The 23,442-nt window shown below is 38.0% G+C and overlaps 1 protein-coding gene across 1 annotated transcript; it reads left to right on the top strand.

Moving 5' to 3' along the window:
• Positions 1-22,489, top strand: DDX52 (DExD-box helicase 52). Its single transcript, XM_068977587.1, has 15 exons — positions 1-87; positions 1,182-1,380; positions 5,087-5,217; positions 6,161-6,346; positions 8,288-8,431; positions 9,311-9,422; positions 11,459-11,531; positions 12,018-12,221; positions 14,552-14,642; positions 16,253-16,375; positions 16,493-16,643; positions 16,827-16,902; positions 18,206-18,277; positions 18,825-18,917; positions 21,990-22,489. Exons 1-15 carry the CDS (start codon positions 1-3, stop codon positions 22,042-22,044), a joined length of 1,797 nt encoding a protein of 598 aa, XP_068833688.1. The 3' UTR covers positions 22,045-22,489.
• Positions 22,490-23,442: the final 953 nt, after the last annotated feature.

Here is a 23,442-nt window from a genome sequence, read left to right as displayed (position 1 = left end):
ATGGATGCTCACGATCTGTTTCGCCGGCTCGGCGCGGGGGCCAAATTCGACCTGAAACGCTTCTCAGCGGACGCAGCTCGATTCCAGGTATTGTGGGCAGAAGCGCGAGTAACTGAAAAGGGGCGGGAGCCGGAGAAATTGCCGGCTGCTGGGGGAGCCCGCACTCGGAAACCCCGTGGCCTGGTCGTGGGGCATTTTCCCTCCTTTGGCGTTCAGCTTACCGCAGCCTTTTGAATGAACCGTTTACCTGTGCTTCTGTGGACTTGGTTAGGTCTAGCAAGGAAACGTTTCACCTCCACTCCACCTTCCCGGCCGCTCTTCTGAGTTTATTGAAAGCACCGTTAGAATCTTACTCTCAAAAATTATCTTTTCTCCGAAACTGTTGGAAAATAATTTGAAAAACAGCCACAACCCCAGACGGAGAGAACAGATTATTTCACGGTGTTCTTCCCGGGTTTGTCTTGGCTTGCGTGGGCATAGGGTTTTTGGTTTTTTTTTCTTAATTCCCGGTACTCCACGGCGTATTAAGTAGCGAGAAGAACCATTTGAAATGGGCGCTCTTACAGAGGGAAAGGAGTGAGTGAGAAATCGAGAGAAGTTGGGACCCAGTTGTGAAAAATTTGAATATCAACTTTGGTATTGGGACTGGAGACATTTTTGTGTGTGCGCCACACCTGTGTTTCTTCTTTTTCTGACGGTATAGTGTAGTTGTTAAGAGTTTGAACTCTGGAACCAGATTATTCAAGTTCAAATCCTGGGCCTGCTAGTTACCAGTTTTGAGACCTTGGTAAAGTTTCTTAACCTGTTAATGCCTCGATTTTTCTCATCTGCAATATTGCTTTTTACCTTGTTAGAGTTTTTGAAGGAAGGAGGAATTTGATATATCTAAACATGGTTAGAATTTGCCTGATTATGTGGTGTTATTGTTATGCAGATTAAGCATAAGTGTTAGGTTTAAAAGTGTTAGTTGCTATTATGATTATCATTATTACTGTTATAAAGTCAGAAAAGGTATCATCTTGGATTCCATTTGCCGAAACTCTTGTCAGCTCAACAGATATTTGGCGAAAGACAAAAAAGATTGGGAGTCATTGTACCCACATCCTTACTGTCAATGCGGCTAAAGTGATAACAATGCCGAATCTGTCCACAGCTTTCATTTTAAATGTTTTGGGTTTTAGATAGGAAAAAGGAAATATGACTTTGATTCCTCGGAGGTGCTACAGGGATTGGACTTTTTTGGAAACAAAAAGTCTGTCCCAAGTGATTGTGGGGCATTAAGAACTCATCAGGAGCTACGAGATGAAGAGAAAAAAGAAGAAAGCCAAATTGAAAAGAAGGAGGAGCAGAACAGGAAAAAGAAGAAGAAGATGACTTCAGGTTAGGGCTTGATTTATGGTTTTTGTCTTTTTTTTTTCATTTACAGAAATAGTACAACCTTATGGTTACATATCAGACTATATGGCTGTTTGTCATTTGATAGCATTCAAGTTGTTTCAGGGTATCTGTGATTACAAATATTGTTACAGTAAAGATACTTGTAAACATATCTTTTTATACAGGTGCTGTTAGTTCTGTAATTAGCATCCCGAAAGTGGATTCAGTGGGCGAAAGGGCACGCACACTTCTTCCTTTGAACAGATAACTGCAAAGTGACTGGCTTCCCTGGTGGCTCAGACGGTAAAGCGTCTGCCTGCAATGCGGGAGACCCAGGTTCGATTCCTGGGTCGGGAAGATCCCCTGGAGAAGGAAGTGGCAATCCACTCCAGCACTCTTGCCTGGAAAATCCCATGGACGGAGGAGCCTGATAGGCTACAGTCCACGGGGTCGCAAAGAGTCGGACACGACTGAGTGACTTCACTTCACTTCACTTCACAGCCATGGCAGTGTTGGTCTTTTTTTTTCCTCCCCAATCTAATGAGTGAGACTTCTTTATTTATATTTTCTTGGTAACTGATGAGATTAAACATCTTTTCATAGGCTTTACTGGATATTTACATTTCAAGTTTTGTGACTTGTTTGTATTCATTGGCTATTTTCACAATTTTTTTTTTTTTCAGTACTCAACTATAGGGGTATTTGTCTTTTTCCTTGTTCATCTATTAAGTTTCCTAGCCATTTTACCTTTTTGGTAAAGTAAATACTTACACATGATTTTTAAAAGTTATACAATGGTGAAAAGTAAATTTTTTTCCCAACATTTTATCTCTAGTCCCCTGTTTCTCCAGAGGCAACCTCTGTTAATCAGTTTCTTAGATATTTTTGTAGAGATAGTCTATTGACATGTATTTATACCTCCCTTAAAAAGCATGAATGATTGCATACTCTACGTGCTGTTCTGTTCTGAACCTCCCTTCCCTCTACCCCTTTTATTAAAAAACTGTATCTTGGAATTTGTTATGAATGAGTAGGAAATGTGCTGCATTGTTCATTTTAATACAGCCTCATATCCCATTATACATTCCATTATTGATGTAACAAGTTCCTAAGTGGTGGGCCTTTAACTTGTTTCTCCACTTCTGCTTTTACAGTATTGCAGCAAATGTTATTCTACTTCATGTGTATGTGTGGGTATATCTCTTTGGTAAATTCTTAGAAGTGGGATTTCATAGTTAACAGATAAGAACTTATTTTAAATTTAGATATTTAGGAATTGTCCACCAGAAACATGGTATCATTAGGAAGTCTACTGCTTTGTTCATTGAACCATAGCATAGTATCCCTTTATATATTGTAGGGATGTTCCATAATTGATTTGACAAGTTTCTGCGTTATGAACATTTACTTTGTTTCCACAGTTTTGGTGACAGTGTTGCAATAAAAGTGATTTTACTTTCCTGGCTACAAGGAAGTTTAATATAAAGGCTTCTATCAAGAAGAATTCTAAAAAGACCTGACACCGGCTTAGGGAAAAGATTCAAATACTGGGCAACCAGAAACACACAGATACGTCCTGTAATCATTTAGTAGCAAGTGTGGATAGATGTAAAGAGTTTTAATTGGAGAATTCAAGGTCTGGTGGATTAGTAATGATTCAGGTCTGTTAATGCCAGCTGTCTCCTCATAAAAGTGAGCATAACTTTTTATTTTTTTAAAAAAGTCATTCCAGTTGGTGATGCCCACCAGCAGCGTATGAGAGTTTTCTTTTTCTGTTATTATAATTTGCCTCCTCGTGTCGTATTGCACCTTTTTTCTACTATACTGTTCATCTGTTTCTTCTTAATTTCTTGGGGAAATTAGCTCTAGTCTAGCATACTGTGTTTACACATGCTTTCTAGTTTGCCCTCTTATAATCTTATTTATTTTTGCCATTTTATGTGGTAAATGTATCTTTTCCTTTATAATTTGTTTTTGCTTTTGTGCCCTAAGCATTAAATTAATACACTTTTTAAAATTCTCCCATACTTTCTTATTGGTAGTTTCATTTTGTTATATTGAAATCTTTGGCCCTCTGGGATTTTATTTGGTGTAAGGAGTGAATAAGGAACTAATTTAATTTTTTTTCCAGATGGCTAGCTGACTGCCTTAATGTATTGATAATCCATCTTCTCCCCATTGGCTTCAGATACAGCTTTTATTGTAACTTATTTCCCATATATATTTGGGTCTTTGGCATTTGTTCTATTTCATTTACTTCTGATTCTGTATTCATACACCAGTACAAGCTTGTTTCAGTTAACGTGGCCTTATGTTATAAATGGGCTTCCCTGGTGGCTCAGACAGTAAAGAATCTGCCTGCAATTCAGGAGACCCAGGTTCAGTCCCTGGGTTGGGAAGATCCTCTGGAGAAGGGAATGGCAACCCACTCCAGTATTCTTGCCTGGAAAGTCCCGTGGACAGAGGAGCCTGGGGGACCAGAGTCCATGGGGTCACGAAGAGTCGGACACGACTGAGCGACTAATACTGTGTTATAAATCCCAGTGGAGTAGTGTGGCATACCGTGTTTATCGATTGAGCAACTGGATACGTTCTCCCTAAAGTGAGCTATAGGATCAGTGCAAATCCAATTAAAATTCTAGTAGGCTTTTTTGGCAGAAATTGAAAAGAATTAAAAAATAATGATAATAAACATACACTTACCATGTGATCCACCTGTTCTGCTCCTGGAATTTACCCAACAGAAAGGAAAACCTATGTTCTCACAAAGGCTTGTATACTTGTGTTTGTAGCAGCTTTGTTTGTAATAGCCAAATATGAAATGACCCAAGTGTCCCTGGACAGTGGAGAATAGACAGATTGTATATCCATACGATACGATACTCCCTATAAATAAAAGGTTTAAAATTATCGATACATTCTCCAACATGGATTGAATGGATGAATCTCAGGATAACTACTAAGTGAAAGAAACCATACTAAATTTAGTACATACTGTATGATTCCATTTATATAAGATTCCAGGAAAAAATTAAGTTAATTAGTCACCAATGAGAGAAAACAGGTCATTGCCTAGGAATGGAGTAATGCATTATAAGGGGCTACAAGGAATTTTGGGAACTGATGAAAATGGCCTTAATTGTGTTGGTGGTTTAACAGGTGTGTTGTTGCTGTTGTTTGGTCGCTCAGTCGTGTCCACCTCTTTTGCAACCCCATGGCCTGTAGCCTGTCAAGCTCCTCTGTCCAGGGGATTTCCCAGGCAAGAATACTGGAGTGGGTTGCCATTTCCTTCGCCAGGGGATCTTCTCAGGTCAGGTATCAAACCCATGTCCACTGCATTGCAGGTGGATTCTTTACCACAGAGCCACCAGGGAAGTCTAACAAGTACATACATATGTCAAAACTCCTCAAATTGCATACTTGAAATATATGCAGTTTATTGTGTCTGTTGTGCCTCAGTGAAGTTGAAAAAAATTTAAAAGAAATTCCAGAAGTAGTCTTTACTAATTACTGTTCTTAGAATTTTTTTTAGCTATCCTTGCATATTTATTTTCCCATGTAAACTTGAAAGTCAACTAGGCCAGTTACCAAAACTATCTAGTTGTATCAGCTGTTACTTTTTCTTTCAGTGTGAAGGTATGGCCTGTTTGTGCCACCTAAGAATATTACGGTTTAAATCTTTTATAATTTTTTATAAAATATATTTTAGAAATTACTTCTGAAGAAGAAGTTTCTACTATACAGTGGATATCATCTGTGGAAGCAAAGATTGAAGATAAAAATGTTAAAAGAGAAAATAAACTAACTTCAGGAAAGTTAGAGCAGCTAAGAAAAGAAAAGGTGAGAAAAATATCTTCGCCCTAATTGTTTTTCTGGCCTTGTGCCTTTTCCACTGTGCTTGGGTTTTCTGTTCATCAAAGTATGATTTTGTTAAGATAGAAGATTATTTATAGTAGTCTAGATTTTACTTTAATGAAAACTTAAAGTAGCCTTTGTGCTGTGGCTGAAATTTTTAAAGTTTAAAATTTTTGAAAGTATCTTGAAACTTAAACAGGGTCAAATTTGATAATGTGTTTAGAATTAATTTTTTAAATTTCTTATTTCCCTTTGATAAACATAAAATTGGCCCACTTTCTCCTTTATGTTAAACTCACTGGTTTTGAAGAATTTCATGTGACAGGGATTTGAGAGTTGGAATTCTTAAGAAACCTGTTTTATAACTTGAGACAACAAATATGCCATTGTTGAGTTTGCTGCACTCCTGCCGTGTTGTAGATGGAGTGGTGTTCAGCTCATTTAGTAATCCTGAATCCAGAATTTGGCTGTCTGGATCAGAGAGTGGGAAAACCAAAAAAAAAAGAAAAAACCAACATCGCTTGACTCTTCTAGCGGCATTCAGTCGTAATAAGTAGAGTTTTTAGGGTAGATCGTTAAAAAGCATTGGCCCTTGTGTGCTAAGTGCCACAGAAAGCAGATAGATTGATTCAGTGCCTTTCTTCTAGCAGTTTATATAAGAGTGTGACTGTGACAGTAGCACATGAATATGAGTAATGTTATTCATGGCATTGACACATTAGGTGTGGAAAGTGTGGACAGATAGGTTTCATTGTTAGAAAGGTCATCCTTCTATGAAACAGTGGAAATTGTACCTAATATGTCTCTTTTAGGGCCTGGAATTTAACTAGAAAGCTTCATATGCTACTAAAGCTTATTTCAAAAACTTATTATTGCTTTACAACATCTGACAATGTATTTTACCAAATCCCTTTATTTTACTTTTCAGCTAAACTTCTTCCGGAATAAACATAAAATTCATGTCCAGGGAACTGATCTTCCTGACCCAATTGCTACATTTCAGCAACTTGACCAGGAATATAAAATCAATTCTCGACTGCTTCAGAACATTCTAGATGCAGGCTTCCAGATACCTACACCAATCCAAATGCAAGCCATTCCAGTTATGCTGCATGTGAGTGTGAAGGCCTCGGAGTGTGTGTGTGTGTGTCTCTCTCTGTCTGTCTGTGTGTGTGTCTCTGTGTGTGTGTGTGTGTGTGTGCATTCTCTTTCCTCTGTCTTTGAGATCCTCCCTTCTGCCTTATCACCCCTTGTTGAAATCCTTGCCGTGCTCTAAACTCCGTCTCTAATGCCTGTGCCACCATAAAATTTGTCCTGATCACTACTGCTTGATGTGATCTTTTTTTTCCTTTACCAACACTCTTTCCCCTAACACCCAATTCTCCATGTGTTTTCTTTTTCTTGCAACATTTATCTTACACTTTATATACTATGTATTTGCACTAACTGCACTTACATTTTCCATTTAAAAGTGTTCATCTTCTGAGGATAGAGACTCTGTTCTGTTTATCCATCATTGATTTGGTTTATAATATCCAAGAACTATTTCAGAAGTACTGAATTCTTGTATATAACCTGACTTTGTTTTTAATCCCAGTACTTTAAAAGATTTTGGCCACGCCGTGCAGCTTGTGGGATCTTAGTTCCCCAACCAGGGATCGTACCCACACCCTCAGCAGTGAAATCACAGTCCTAACCACTGGACCGCCGGGGAATTCCCATATCCCAGTACCTTTTATTATTGAGCTATATTTAAGTACTGAAAAAATACATAGATGTTAAGTGCACAGTTTAGTGAATTTCAGCAGTTTGATACCCTTCCCATTCAGTCCCCACCCCACCCTCACCCAGAGGTGAGCACTCTTCTGGTTCTTTGTGTTGTTTAATCTCTCAGTTGTGTCTGACTCTGCAACCCTATAGACTGTAGCCCACCAGGCTCCTCTGTCCATGGGATTTCTCAGACAAGAATACTGGATTGGGTTGCCATTTCCTTCTCCAGGGGATCGTCTCAATCTAGGGATCAAACCCACGTCTCCTACATTCCAGGTGGATTCTTTACCGCTAGCCACCAGGGAAGCCCTGTTCTGGTTCTTATTGCCATATATTATAGAATTCCTATAAGTGGAATCATTCATTATGTATTCTTTTATTTTTGGTTTCTTTCTTTCACTCTGTAAACTTTTTTTGAGATTCTTCCACGTTGCATATATCAATTTGTTACTGATATATGATATGCTGAGTTGTATTCTCTTGTATGAGTATACCATGATTTGTTTATGCATTGTTGATGGAGGTATGAGTTAACTTAGATTTTTGGAAATTAAGTTTTTCTGAGGTTTTTTTGTAGTAGTGAGAGCTGAGTTTTTCTCCCCACATAACCAAGACGACCTTCCCAGTTCTAGTAGCCAAAGGGTATGAGTTCCCTCCCTCCTCATCTGTATTAATCCTTTTCATTTTCTTTGGGAACTGAAATAAGAATATATTTGAAGGATGTTTTTGACTGACATTATAGCAAATTTGCTTTTAATTTTCATTAAAATGTTGTTTCTGTAGTGACCTTAGCTTAAAGCTTTAGAAAGCACAGTGACTTTTTGAAGATTGTCACCTGTATATGACTGTCACTCGTGTTAGCACCACTTTTTATTTTACATTTAGTCCTTCTGTTATTTATTAAAAGTTTCCATGAGGATGGAGCAATACAGATATCAGGACCAAAAGTTGGTTTTCTGATTTAACTTTGATAAAAGAGGATTAGGAAGAAGGAAAATTGAAATAATGGGAATATGGTTGTGAATTATCTTTGGACTTTAGTAATCTACTTTCTTTACCCAGTTCAAATTAACTTTAGTGATAATGCTCAGAAACTCCGTTGGGGTGGTGGTAGCAGAGATGGGTGATGTTAGAAAAGCAAATATGGGAGAAGTTAGAAGAATGATGGGAATGTGAGTATCTGGAGTTGCTGTGTATAATTTTATTTTTATGGCGGGTAGCATTATTTGACTGGCACTGAAAAATGTATGTACTCTTCCTTATACTTAATGTGCTCTGTTTTTAGGGTCGAGAACTGCTGGCTTCTGCTCCTACTGGATCTGGAAAGACTTTGGCTTTTAGCATTCCTATTTTAATGCACCTGAAACAACCCACAAATAAAGGCTTCAGAGCCCTGATTATATCACCAACACGAGAACTTGCCAGCCAGGTATAACCTGTAGTTTCTGAAGAGTATGTGTTTGTGTTTGCCAGTCATCTTTCTTAGTTGAGGGTAAAAGAAAGGTCCAGGAGAGTAAGGCCCGTGTCTTTGTCATGGTCAAGTATTGTGTACAAAGCATACTTCTTAGTATCTTACTGCATAAAGTCTTACAGTTTTCTAAAATATGATGATCTTAGCATTTGTGCTTTGGTATATGCCCTAAGATCCTTGTAGTTGGAAGGCTACTATAACATATGTGTGTTAGTTGCTTAGTCAAGTCCTACTCTGCAAGTCCATGGACTTCAGCCCACCAGGCTCCTCTGTCCATGGATTCTCCAGGCAGGAATCCTGGAGTGGGTTGTCATTCCCTTTTCCAGGGGATCTTCCCTACCCAGGGATCGAACCTGGGTCATCTGCATTGCAGGCAGATTCTTTACTGTCTGAGCCACAGACAGAAGTGGGAAGTGGTCTGTAATATATATAGTTCCTCTTTAAAACTTTTTCTCACCTAGAAAAAAGGAAACCTCATCTCAGTTTTTGAGAAAGTAAAACTGTACAGCGATCCATTTAGCTCTCCCTGTGTGCTTAATGGAAACACATGCCAAGTATGAAATCGTTTTGAAATGGTACTTTATTCTTAAAAATAATAGAGTTGAAGAGTTTTGATTTTATCTCTTGGAACTGGTTTACTAGACCTGAAGAAACTGCTGAATCTTATTTGGCATTGAAGTTCCAAAATGCCAAGATTCCAAGTTAATCTACAGATTATCATAAGCTTACTTTCAGGTATTCATGGATTGATCCTAGATTTATTTTATAAATACTAAAGTGACTGTACATCTTACCCAGGTGTTTCAGCAGCTGATGTTTTTATCATTTCTGTTTTAGATTCACCGAGAGTTAATAAAACTATCCGAGGGAACAGGATTCAGGATACACATGATCCACAAAGCAGCAGTTGCAGCCAAGAAATTTGGACCTAAATCATCTAAGAAATTTGGTGAGGGACGAGGTGGCCCCAATTGTAAAGGATCCACCTGCCAGTGCAAGAGACTCGGGTTCAATCCCTGGGTGGGGAAGATCCTGGAGGAGGAAATGGCAACTGACTCCAGGATTCTTGTCTGGAAAATTCCATGGACAGAGGAGCCTGGCAGGCCCCATGGGGTCACAGAGCCTGACACAACTGAGCATGCATTCAAGAGGATGGAAGTTGTAAATTCAGTTCAGTTCATGGTTGAAATATAAGGGATTTGGAAATTACAAATATCCTAATTGCCACCTAAAAAATCTTAAAGTGTAGTTATTTCGATTTTTAGAAAAGCTGAAAGAAATCTCCTCTCACCCAGTAGTTACATAAATATATACCAGGGGTTCTCCACCTTACCCTCCACCCCAGGGATATTTGGCAATATATGGAGATACTTTGTCACAGCTGGGGAGCTACTGTTAGAGGGATAGAAGCCAGAGGTACTATTGCACACCCTGCAGTGCGCAGAACAGCCTCCTGCAACAAGGGGTTGTCTGAACCAAAATGTCTGTGGTACTGAGAATCCCTGCTTTATTCTTTTGGTTGTTAACCTGCCATGGAAATATTCTGCAGATCAGACTGGCTTACATCCCTATCTTAACATCCACCAGAGAAGCTCTTTTACTTGGCTTTTATCTTGAACTTCTGAATAAAGTTCCATTTAAGGAAAGTATTTTCCTGAAAAACAAATGAATGTTTGAAAAGCAGACTGTTGGATGATTATATTCTTGCCTCTTAGAGGCCAAGTTCAGTTCACTCACTCAGTTGTGTCTAACTCTTTGCGACCCCATGAACCACAGCACACCAGGCCTCGCTGTCCATCACCAACTCCCAGAGTTTACCCAAACTCATGTCTATTGAGTTGGTGATGCCATCCAACCATCTCTTCCTCTGTTGTCCCCTTCTCCTCCTGCCGTCAATCTTTCCCAGCATCATGGTCTTTTCAAATGGGTCAGCTCTTTGCATCAGGTGGCCAAAGTATTGGGGTTTCAGCATCAACATCAGTCCTACCAATGAACACCCAGGACTGATCTCCTTTAGGATGGACTGGTTGGATCTCCTTGCAGTCCAAGGGACTCTCAAGAGTCTTCTCCAACACCACAGTTCAAAAGCATCAATTCTTCGGCATTCAGCTTTCTTCACAGTCCAACTCTCACGTCCATACATGACCACTGGAAAAACCATAGCCTTGACTAGACGGACCTTTGTTGGCAAAGTAATGTCTCTGCTTTTGAATATGCTATCTAGGTTGGTCATAACTTTCCTTCCAAGGAGTAAGTGTCTTTTAATTTATCATGGCTGCAATCACCAACTGCAGTGATTTTGGAGCCCAAAAAAATAAAGTCAATCACTGTTTCCACTGTTTCCCCATCTATGTCCTATGAAGTGATGGGACCAGATGCCATGATCTTAGTTTTTTGAATGTTGAGCTTTAAGCCAACTTTTTCACTCTCCTCTTTCACTCTCATCAAGAGGCCCTTTAGTTCCTCTTCACTTTCTGCCATAAGGGTGGTGTCATCTGCATATCTGAGGTTATTGATATTTCTCCTGGCAATCTTGATTCCAGCTTGTGCTTCCTCCAGCCCAACGTTTCTCATGATGTACTCTGCATATAAATTGAATAAGCAGGGTGACAGTATACAGCTCTGATGTACCCCTTTTCCTATTTGGAACCAGTCTGTTGTTCCATATCCAGTTCTAACTGTTGCTTCCTGACCTGCATACCGGTTTCTCAAGAGGCAGGTCAGGTGGTCTGGTATTCCCATCTCTTTCAGAATTTTCCACAGTTCATTGTGATCCAGGCAGGTCAAATAAAAGGAGAGTAAGGATTTAGTAGTTTGTGCTATGATGGATTTAAAAAATATGTACATTAGTTTGTTATGTTATTGGTATAGTGCATATCAGCACTTCTCCCCACTTGAGGTTATTAACTGAAATGCAGGGGGCTTAATCCCTAGTTCAAGAGGGATGAATGTTTTGCAGTTTGTACCATTTGTTTTTCCTTACAGATATCCTTGTGACTACTCCAAATCGACTAATCTATTTATTAAAACAAGATCCTCCAGGAATAGACTTAACAAGGTACATTAATAATGTCTTTTATGTTTGTTTTTCATTAAGTTGATTATATTTTGTCCTCAACTATAATATAATACTCGTATTATTGCCCTTTGGAGCTTGCTATCTGCCAGCTTTCAGTCAATGTTAGTGCTGAGAAAAAAGTAACTATCTGGTCTGAAATAAAGTTAACAGATTCTGATAAGCAATTAGTACAGAGTTTCCCTAGAAATTTTCACATCTTTTCAGCAGTGGTGATGGAGTTCCTAACGTTTATCTGAGGTTTTGACATTGCCAGTGGGACTTCATATCCTTTGGGTCTAATGGAATAGGTACAGTAATTTATGTTGATCTTGTTTTGCCTTTTTATTGCTTATTTTTCTTGTACCTTTTTCTGGTACAGTATGTAGATCTGAGACGCGTCATTGTGGTTTGAAGAAGTAGTTTAGTGACGTGTCCTGGATCTTTCAGTTCAATAAACCACAAATGTTTTTTGTTGTTGTTTCTTAGTGTTGAATGGCTGGTAGTAGATGAATCAGATAAACTGTTTGAAGATGGCAAAACTGGGTTCAGAGACCAGCTGGCTTCCATTTTCTTGGCCTGTACATCCCACAAGGTGAAGAGAGCTATGTTCAGTGCAACTTTTGCCTATGATGTTGAACAGTGGTGCAAACTGAACTTGGACAATGTCATTACTGTATCCATTGGAGCAAGGTAATTCTTCCACGTTATCCCACTGATTAAAAAAAAAAAAGTCATTATTTTAGACTAAAAGAGACAGGTTGTGTGGCCTAAGATTAATAAAAAGAGTTTTACTGAAAGAAACATATTCTTTAAAGTCAAGATTGATTAAGGATATTCTGTGTTAGAATAATCTAAAGGGACATTCTCATATTGTCATGTAGATATTGCTGTCATCATGCATTTAGTTGATTTTTCCCTTCCATAAAGTATGACCATGAGCTCTGTGGCCACCCAGAGGATTTAATCTCTTTGATGGCTTAACTCAGTAGAGCTGAGAGAAGGAAGCTGATGTTACTGAGCCACTTGATTTATAATTCCTTTTTAAAAATATTTTGGGGTGCATTTATGCTAAATGGTAGGAAAAAAGTTTTATGAAATTATAATACTGCCCCTTGATATACTGTAGTGCAACCCATGAAATAGTATGGAGCTTCCCTGGTGGCTCAGACAGTAAAGAATCTGCCTGCAGTGCAGGAGACCTGTGTTCAGTTGCTAGGTTGGGAAGGTTCCCTGGAGAAGGGAATGGCTACGTACTCCAGTATTGTTGCCAGGAGAATGGAAATGAAGTAGTAAAAGTGAAGATTGTAGCTATATGAAAAAGTGCTTGTAATACCATGTTAAGTAAAAAGCCAAATGAAATAATAAAGAATATCCTATCTACTTCCAACTTAAAATTCCTGTGTATAAAAAGAAAAATAGAACAGATTCACCATGAATATGAAGGGAGATAACAGAGTGGGAAAAGTATTTATACATAGTATAGTATATTACAGTGGCTTATAGAGTGTTAATAAAGCCTTAAGATACCTCACTCCCAACTATCTATATATAAACCTTTGCTATCATTATGAAAAAAATTTAGCCATATGAAGCAACCTTTAAAATGTTCTCATTTTACCCAATAATTTTACTTTTAGAAAGATTTTGAAAGTAATTGGAAACATGAAAATATATGACTAGAACACAACAAAATATCAAAATTTATCCTAAAAGGGTAGAATTGTGGGCAACTTATTGTTTATGTCTTATTTTTTTAATTGAAATAACATTTTTATAATCAGAACAGAACATTTAAAGACTTAAATAGACATTTCCCTGAAGAAGGCATCCAGATGGCCAATGGGCACATGAGAAGATGTTCAACGTCACTAATTATTAGCGAAATGCAACTGAAAACTGCAATGAGGCACTGCCTCACACCAGTCAGAATGGCCATCGTCAGAAAGGCTACAAAGAATAAACGCTAGAGAGGGTGTAGAGGAAAGGGGACTCTCCTACACTGTTGGTGGGACTGTAAATTGGTGCAGCCACTATGGAGAACAGTATGGAGATTCCTTAAAAAATTAAAAATAGAGTTGCCATATGATACATCGATCTTATTCCTGGGCATATATCCAGAGGAAACTAATTTGAAAAGATACATGCACCCCAGTGTTCATAGCAGCACTATTTATAACAGCTAAGATGTGGACAGAGCCTAAATGTCCACTGACATATAAACGGGTAAAGATGTGATGTGTACATACACAGTGGAATGCTGCTGCTGCTGCTGCTGCTGAGTGGCTTCAGTCATGTCTGACTCTTAGAAAAGAATGACATAATGCCATTTGCAGCAGCACGGATGGGCCTAGAGATGATCATACTAAGTGAAGCAAGCCAGAGAGAGACAGATATGATACTGCTTACGCGTAGGATCTAAAAACGATACAAGTGAACTTATTCACAAACCAGAAACAGACTCATGGACATAGAAAATAAACTCACAAATACCTCAGGGGAAATTAGGGGGGAGGGGTAAAGTAGGAGTTTGGGATTAGCAGATGCAAACTTCTAAAGGTGAAATACATAAACCACATATAATTACCTATAATGGAAAAGAATTTGAAAAAGTATGTGTGTGTGTGCGTGTGTGTATGTATATATATAAAACTGAATCACCAGAGACTAATACAACATTGTAAATCAGCTGTACTTGAACTAAAATTAAAAAACTTTGGTATAACACGGAGCTCTGTGACAACCGAGGGGTAGGATAGGGAGAGAGGGGACATATGTATACTTATGACTGATTCACGTTGTTAAATGGCAGAAACCAACACAACATTGTAAAGCAATTATTCTCTAGGTAAAAGTAATAAAAAAAAAAACGTTGTCTTTAAAATGTAAATAATTAGGTACTTTATTGATAATGGAAAAAGTCATTCTGTTGGAGTTGTGTGTAAATTTTTCATTTATTTAGAATTTATGGGGAAAAACAAAGATTGGCTGTCACAAACTGTAAGATACGTTTTTCTCCTCAGGAATTCTGCAGTAGAGACGGTAGAACAAGAGCTTCTCTTTGTTGGTTCGGAGACTGGAAAACTACTGGCCATGAGGGAACTTGTTAAAAAGGTAGATTTGGGCTGCATTTTCAAATATCGATGAAGCTCACCAAGCCTTGTATTACTGACGGGAGGCTGAGCATGTTTTCCTGCTTCGTATTTAGTAATCCAGTGGCAAGTCAGTAAGAAGCACGTTGGAGCAACTTGTCCCAAGTGGAGAGGCTCACCTCTTAGAATAAAGTTACGTTTTCTGTCCCCAGCTCAGGGAAGGCTAGGGAAAGACCTAGTTGATGGCCTGAAAGCCTCCTTTTTCCACATCTGTGAACTAGCAGACCTCAGAGATACTGGGGGTTCAGTTCCAGACCACCACAGTAAAGCCAATATCTCAATTAAGTGAGTCACAGGAATTTTGGGGATTTCCCAGTGCATAGGAAAGTTGCATTTACACTATGCTGTAGTCAAGTGTGCAATGGCGTTATGTCGAAAAAACAATGCACACACCTTAATTAAAAATACTTTATTGCTAAACTTGCTAACCATCACCTTCAGTGATTAGTGACATATTAGTAACATCAAAGAGGATTGATCACAGCTCACCGTGGCAAATATAATAATTATGAAAAAGTTTGAAATATTGTAAGAATTACCAAAATGTGCTACAAAGACAAGAAGTAGGCAAATGGTGTTGGGGAAAAAAATGGTGTCGATAGACTTGCTTGAACATAGGGTTGCCACAAACCTTTGATTTATGAAAAACCTGCAAAGTGCAATAAAGCAAGAGTATGCATGGATATATAAATCTCCCCCCACCACTCTGCTGCTTCATGGAGAACTGGGGCCTTACATGAGTAGGCCCCACTAGAGTGGGGTTTTTGTCTTGTTACTGAATTAATACAAATATAGTACTTAGAATAGTGCTTGGCACATTGTGCCATATTTGTTAGTTTTGCTGATAATGATGTCACTTGGCAACAGGAAATGGGAGGTTTTCACAGATATTTACGTAGGGTTATACTCCAGGGATTTTTAGCCATGTATGAACTTCAGTTTTGTGAACCTTCTGTAATTGTGTGAATGTCTGGTTGCCTATTAGACAGCTTCGTATCTTTCATTAGATCCTGAAAGGATGTATGGACCATAATAACAAGGTCAAGTCCTAATGCTGACAGTTGAAAATATAGAAAGATGGTTTGAGAGAGAAGCAGGGTTTGATAATACAAAATGTAAAAATCATTTACTTATAGCTGGTAGTTATAACTTAAATTTTGTCTAACTTGGTAAGATAATTTTGAGAGAACTGAGAACCAGGAACTAAGCTTTGGGGAATACCCACAGTTAGGATAAATAATGGATTAAAGTGACAATTATTATATTTTAAGAAGGAACAAAAATGTTCTGAGGCACAGAAGCAAACAGATGTTTATTTCAAGGAGTGGACATCCATTGCTGTAGAAAGGTGAAGGGGGATTAATTAGACGATTTTTGGAATGGGCAAAATGGAGAGTACTGTTCAAGTTAAGTAGGAAAAGCCCATTGTAGAGAATGGGTGCTGAGGAAGATGGAGGCAGACTGAGACCACAGGTCTGAGAAATTTGGCAATTTCCAAATTGAACTGAATTAAAATCTTATGAAATGATGCAGATATATTCTTAGTTACGGGTTATGTGTGCTTTCTTTTAGGGTTTCAATCCACCTGTTCTTGTTTTTGTTCAGTCCATTGAAAGGGCTAAAGAACTTTTTCATGAGCTCATATATGAAGGTATTAACGTGGATGTTATTCATGCGGACAGAACACAGCAACAGGTAAAGTCAAATGTAAACTTTCAAAACAACAAAGAACCAAGTACTGGCATTTATGAAGCACTTGTTTTCCATTCCCAGAGTGGTACTAAAACATCTGCTGTATGTTCTGTTAACCAGAGAGATAACACAGTCCACAGCTTCAGAGCAGGAAAAATCTGGGTTCTTATTTGTACAGCCTTACTAGCCAGAGGGATCGATTTTAAAGGTGTGAACTTGGTTATCAACTATGACTTTCCAACCAGCTCAGTGGAATATATTCACAGGATAGGTGAGTCATGTGCCCCTCCCCCTCACTCATCTGTCTTAGCATGTCTACCAGAGTCCCTTCAGCATGTTCATTTTTTTCAGTACTGTGAAAATCCAGTGACTTGTATATGTGAATCTTGAAGGTCCCATTCCCCTCAAAAATGAGTTTGTTTTTTTGTTTTTTTAATGATCTGATTTCTCTTAGGTCGAACTGGAAGAGCTGGGCATAAAGGAAAAGCTGTTACATTTTTCACTGAAGATGATAAACCATTATTAAGAAGGTAAATTAGGAGAAATAGCTTACTGTTAAGTTGGCAAAGTTTAGTTCTTTATTCTTACACACAGTTAATGGATAATTACAAAATGGCTGTGTCCCAATTCTGTTATGGTATTAGTCAACCAAATGTTAGCCATGAAAGAAAAATGATCAGAAGGCTTCATTTTTGTCCTTCCATTGTTAGATTTTGGGAGTATTCACAAGAGAATATTCATTTAAGTTTCAGACTCACAGAATTCTCCCAATAACATCACTTGATATTAATCACAAGGTAATATTAAGGTTTTTGGATTAGTGAATAGTTAAAGTTAATCCCTGAATCTCTTATGTTACAGCCTAGTCAAAATGATCTCTTAGCATGGTGCATTCTTCCTATTACTCTTAGGGCAGATGGAGTTTATCTTTAGTCCCAGGTCACTTGTCATAGAGGGAAAACTGTTTTAGTTACACACTCCGATATTATTCAGTTGTAGCCCCTTGAGGCCTGGGTAACCTATGATAGATACATTTTTAGAATCTCATCTTAATTTAGCCCATCATCATAGATGTTAATGTAAAAGCTGAGTTGTATTTCCTACGCTTGGGCTGCCTACAGAAATGTTAGGCTGATGATAACTGACAGCAGTTCATATTTCTAACAAATGAAATCAAGCTGTGGATGGAGGTGGTTTGTACATTGACCTGTTTCTCAGTCGTGGCACAGATTTTGATTTGTGCCTTCTGAGCCTTGGCTCTGTCAACCTTGGTTTTGTCATGAGCAGACATTCTCGTGTGATACGTAGGGGACTATATTCCAGCAGCCTTGATGCACCTGAGTTCTCAGCAGCTCTAAGCATGTGACTGTGATGACCCCCCGTATCAGTGTGTGCGCCTCAGTTTTCTTTTCCATCTGGGAAATGGGGATAATGATACTTACTACAAAAGCTTGTAAGTGACTGTACATTGAATAAGTGACTGTACATGAGAAGCTCAAGTCAGCCAAGCCCTGTGATTTAATAAATTTAAGTGTGACTCTGACTTCACTGTTTCATCCAACACTGGGCTGTGCTGGTTAGGGCTTGATACATGTTGAGTAGAAGCGGTTGCTAGCTAAAATTATTCATCAGTACCTTGATTGCAGTCCAGCAGACTGTTCTCTCAGTAGTCCGATATGATTGCTTCTGGTAATAATTGGCAATAATTTATCAGAACACTACTGGATTAGTTTCTTGTGTAGTCTCAGTTCCTCTTCTGTTGTGCAGAGGGTTTAAGTACATAAACAACAGTTTGACAAGATACAAATTTATGTTTACCGGTACCTTTTTCAGTGTTGCCAATGTTATCCAGCAGGCTGGATGTCCTGTCCCAGAGTACATAAAAGGCTTCCAGAAACTACTAAGGTACAGTCTTGAATTTCCTTGGGAGTTTTTCTCTCTTTGCATGTACATTCTTACTTTCACACTCGTACATTATAGTTCTATCAACATTACTATTTTAGAACATTTTAAAGTAAAAACTTTCCTCTTAAATATTTGTGAATACTGTGTGTTCTTTCCCTGTCAGTTTTTCATCCTTGAAATTTAAAGTACTCAGATTTTTAAAATATTATTAAATGTGAGTGAAATATGCTTAATTTTAATTCATAAAGCTAGTAAAAAGTAGTTAATTGGCCAAAATCAGACTCTAGCGCTTATTGGCAGGATATGAGAGTGACACATATTTTAATCATAATCAGTGCCTTTTTAAAAATTGGTTGAATTTCATCTCTTCGGATTACCGCTCTAGATACTATTAGGTAAACTAGTAAATCACAGTGGATACAGTGTCACTGTAAACCACAAAGTAGATAAACAAATTTTGTGACCAAGAACCAAAACTAGTTTTAGTTTTAACTCTCTAAATTAAGTTGCACTTAATTCAGTTCTTTCTTCTCTTTGTAACTTACAGTAAACAAAAGAAAAAGATGATTAAGAAGCCCTTGGAAAGGGAGAGCATTAGTACAACTCCGAAATATTTTTTAGAAAAAGCTAAGGATAAACGGTAAGTATATGGTAAAAGTTAGTTTGACTCTATCGTATTCATATAACATGGGCATTATTTTTCCTTAGGATAGATTTTTAGAAATAAAATTTGATAGGTCTACAGTCCATTATGGAGAAGGAAATGGCAACCCACTCCAGTATTCTTACCTGGAAGATTCCATGGACAGAGGAGCCTGGCGGGCTACAGTCCGTGGGGTCACAAAGAGTTGGACACAACTGAGCAACTAAACATTAACAACAGTCTGTTATAGAATGTAATTTTATTACATTATAGAATGTAATAAAAGTAATATATCTTAGGTTGCTAATGATTTGGAAACTTGGTTAATTCAATCTTGGAATTTGTCAATATATTAATGATTTTCTTTTTCCATCTTTGGAAATATGATTTCAATTCACTGTGAGTTAGAATTGCACTGTCCACTGTCTCCACATGGACTTCCCGGGTAGCACTAGTGGTAAATAACCCGCCTGCCAGTGCAGGAGACTAAAGAGACACAGGTTCAGTCCCTGGGTCTAGAAGATCCCCTGCAGAAGGCCATGGCAACCCACTCCAGTATTCTTGCCTGGAGAGTCCCGTGGACAGAGGAGCCTGGCGAGCTACAGTCCATGGGGTCACAAAGAGTCGGACGCAGTGACTTAGGACACATGCATGCACCATCTCCACGCAGCCTGCATTTGGACACACTACTGCAACCACTTGTTAGGACTGTGAACTCACGTCAACGGAGTCTTCCTTGAAGCTTCGTATTCTGGAGAGGATTTCAGTAGGATTTACACTGAAGCATGTTGAAACATCTCTGAAAAGTATAATTTGAGTAAATTATAAATTTATATGTAAATTATAAACATTTACATATTTATATGAAATTATATACAAATTTGTTTATATATGTTATAAACTTGAGTAAATTATAAGTTCAGTCATTTAGCTTAATATTTTGAGGATTTCAAAGTACAGTTTTTTCTTTTTCTATTTTTTTAGACTGTACACAGGACTACCTTTTTTGCCTATCACTACTAGGAAACCGTGATCTCATAGGGGCAGACTAAAATATTCTGCATAGTACTATTCTTTCCACTATTTAAGAAAAATGACACTTTAAATTCTGTCAGTACCAGTTAATATATAACATATATAAAATGTGGGCATTTACCAAGTACTTACTGTCCATCTTTAGCCTTACTGCATATATCTGTATTAATATGTACTACGTACATAATATGTAGTAAGGTGTAAAAAGGGTGTAAAATGAGACCCCTTTCCTGAAGTTAGGGAAAGGAGATTAGTATACATGAAAAAAATAATTAGAAAATAATTTTTAAGTAAAATAGAAGCTAGAGAAGGGAAAAATCATGAATTGGTGTCATTTACAAAAAATTTTACAGAAGTAGAATTATCTTCAGGGATAGGTAAAATTTAGGCATGTAGAAAGAACAAGGTGAACTCAGGTGAGAAAACTGCCCTGCACTTTCCTTCTGAGAGAAAGAGTCAGCCTGACATTTTGTATCAATTGTGGGAAGTCATGTTCAAGCCCAGTACATGGTGTGTACAGAGTGTCCCAAGGGTTTAGTGGTTTTAAGCTTTAATAACGGGAGGAATAAATGTTACAACCTTATGAAAATACATCACTGGAAAGATTAATTCGTACCTAATCAGTGTTGTGCCTTCTTAATGCATCTTTTATTTTTCTTTGTGGCGACGGTTGCTGGGTGGATTATTAGAGGATTAGTAGACCAGTGCATTGGCACAGGAGGTTGCCCTGCTTTGTCACCTTATCTGTCTCACTAGACTTTTTCTTGCGATGAGCTGTTTCTGAATTGTTGCATGTACATCAGAACCTCATTCTTGGGTGATCGTAAAGCTGATTGAAAGTGTAATCCTGTTAGGTACTGACTAGCAGCTGAGGAAAGTTTTTACAAGACAGAAAATCAACTAGAGCATAAGATCATGGCTCTGTTGAACTGTAATAATAAATGCTGATATTTTAAATTATATTTTAATTGTTGATTTTTATAAATCCATAGCCTTTATGCCCTGAAGTTATTAAAACTTATGGCTGCACTAAGACTTTGAGGACACTTGATATAAACCTGTCCCTAGCCCCTGCTTAAGATGCTTTGGTTGTCTGTTTTCTTCACATTGAAAAACCATATTTCTTAACATAACATACACATAAGAGCTGATCTGACACCAGCTTACCTTTCCACTGTAGATGTTGCTATGATGATCCTACCCACACCTGTGGCCTCAGCTCTATGCTGATTACTGTTAAGTCCATATCTTCAGACCCTGCTTCCCAGCTGAGTAATAAACCTAAATCCTGTTGCCTAGTGGACCTCACTTCAGGCACTATAGACTCACCCTGGTGTAGTAGAGGGTGGAGGAGACTGGATATGGAGCAAGAAGAACTGGCTCTAATATCACCTCTTCCTGTGTGATTTTGAACAAATCACATCTTTAAGCCTCTTTCCCCCTGTATATAATGGAAATAGTTATATAAATAATAACTCTGCCACTGTTAGTGAAGGATTAAGTGAGTTGATTGGCATTACTCTGCTGTAGTATGCAAATGTTTATTATTTTCTCAGAAGTTTTTTTCTTGGGTTAAGAGTTAGTTGATGGCATTCACCATTCACCAAACTCTAAAATCAGAATATCGGAGTTCATATCTAATACTATCAGTGTGTGATGGTCTGCAAGTTACTCAACCACTCCACCTCATTTTCCACATCTGTATAACGAGGATACTAATAGAATCTTATTCGTAAGTTAGAAGATCTGAGTTGATACATAGAAAGCACTTGTAACAGTGTCTAGCAGTTAATCAATGTGAACTCTTTTTATTAGGTCAGAATCTTTTATGCCATGTTGTAATGTAGTTTATTGTGGTGTTTCTCTCTCACTTAGGTGGATGTGTTTTTCTAAAGGGCAGAGACACAGCTTTGTGTTCCTGATGTCTCATATACTTGATCGTGGAGGTTTCAGTAAATGTTTATTAAACTGGTAGGGCTTTGGAAAGTACATATATCTAAAATTTCTAATTCAACTTTCTTTTCATTGTCATAGGAAAAAGGTCACTGGTCAGAACAAGAAGAAAGTAGCTCCTAAGGACAAAAGTTAAAAACAGACTTTAAAAGAACTGTATCACAAATGTGATTTTATAATTCCAGCATGAATGTTTTTTTCATGGACTATATCGTCTTATAATCACCTGTACCAAACATTTGAAGTCAACCACAAGAACAGGGGACTGGTGAAAAATGATCCTAAATTCTCAGTGTATCATGTCAAGTTTTAATTTGTAGGTGATTTTTAAATGATTATACAATGGAAAAAACATTCCTTGACATCCGTGTGATCTGAATCCAGAGTGATTCTTCTTATAGAAGACCTAAAGCTTATACTAAAAGTAACAACACCCAAATGTGGGGAGCTGGATTTTTCCCTACAAGTGTGAAGGAAGGTGTTGTCTATGCTGTGGAGAGGCATTTGGAACCACATTGCAAAGTAAAGTCTTGAGATTGAATTCCCCTTCCTACCCACTTTTTTTTGGGATGTGGTGGGAGGGAAATGGACAAGAGGCAACACAAGCTGTCTACCAAGAATAAACCTACTCATCTCTCTATTTCGCTGTTTCTAAATTTGTTGATGGCTTTTTGTAGTAGGAGCCGTAACAACGAGATTCCTCCCCCCCACCCCCCATACAGCAAATTCCCATTGGCTATCTGTTTTACATATGGTAATATAAATTTCCATGATACTCTTTCCGTATATCTCACCCTCTACTCCCCTCTCCCCATGTCCATAAGTCTATTCTCTATGTCTGTTTCTCCATTGCTGCCCTGCAAATAAATTCTTCAGTACCATTTTTTTCTAGATTCTGTATATGCATTAATATATGATATTTATCTTTCTCTTTCTGACTTACTTCTCTCTGTATGATAGGCTCTAGGTTCATCCACTCATTAGAACTGACTCAAATGTGTCCCTTTTTATGGCCGAGTAATAGTCGGTTACTCAGAACTGGACATGGAACAAAAGACTGGTTCCAAATAGGAAAAGGAGTATGTCAAGGCTGTATATTGTCACCCTGCTTATTTAACTTATGCAGAGTACATCATGAGAAATGCTGGACTGATTGAAGCACAAGCTGGAATCCAGATTGCTGGGAAAAATATCAGTAACCTCAGATATGCAGATGACACCACCCTTATGGCAGAAAGTGAAGAAGAACTAAAGAGCCTCTTGATGAAAGTGAAAGAGGAGAGTGAAAAGGTTGGCTTAAAGCTCAACATTCAGAAAACTAAGATCATGGCATCTGGTCCCATCACTTCATGGCAAATAGATGGGGAAACAGTGTCAGACTTTATTTTTCTGGGCTCCAAAATCACTGCAGATGGTGACTGTAGCCATGAAATTAAAAGACACTTAGTCCTTGAAAGGAAAGTTATGACCAACCTTGATAGCATATTAAAAAGCAGAGATATTACTTTGACAACAAAGGTCCGTCTAGTCAAAG

Source organism: Capricornis sumatraensis, chromosome 8 (genome assembly GCF_032405125.1).
Source record: "Capricornis sumatraensis isolate serow.1 chromosome 8, serow.2, whole genome shotgun sequence".
Taxonomy (NCBI): Eukaryota; Metazoa; Chordata; class Mammalia; order Artiodactyla; family Bovidae; genus Capricornis; species Capricornis sumatraensis.
This window is presented reverse-complemented; position numbering and strand designations above follow the sequence as displayed.

Coding starts and splice junctions, on each gene's coding strand:
- DDX52 (XM_068977587.1), top strand. CDS start 1: ATGGATGCTCACGATCTGTTTCGCCGGCTCGGCGCGGGGGCCAAATTC. Junction 5,218..6,160: donor AGCAGCTAAGAAAAGAAAAG/GTGAGAAAAATA, acceptor TTTACTTTTCAG/CTAAACTTCTTCCGGAATAA. Junction 8,432..9,310: donor CACGAGAACTTGCCAGCCAG/GTATAACCTGTA, acceptor TTTCTGTTTTAG/ATTCACCGAGAGTTAATAAA.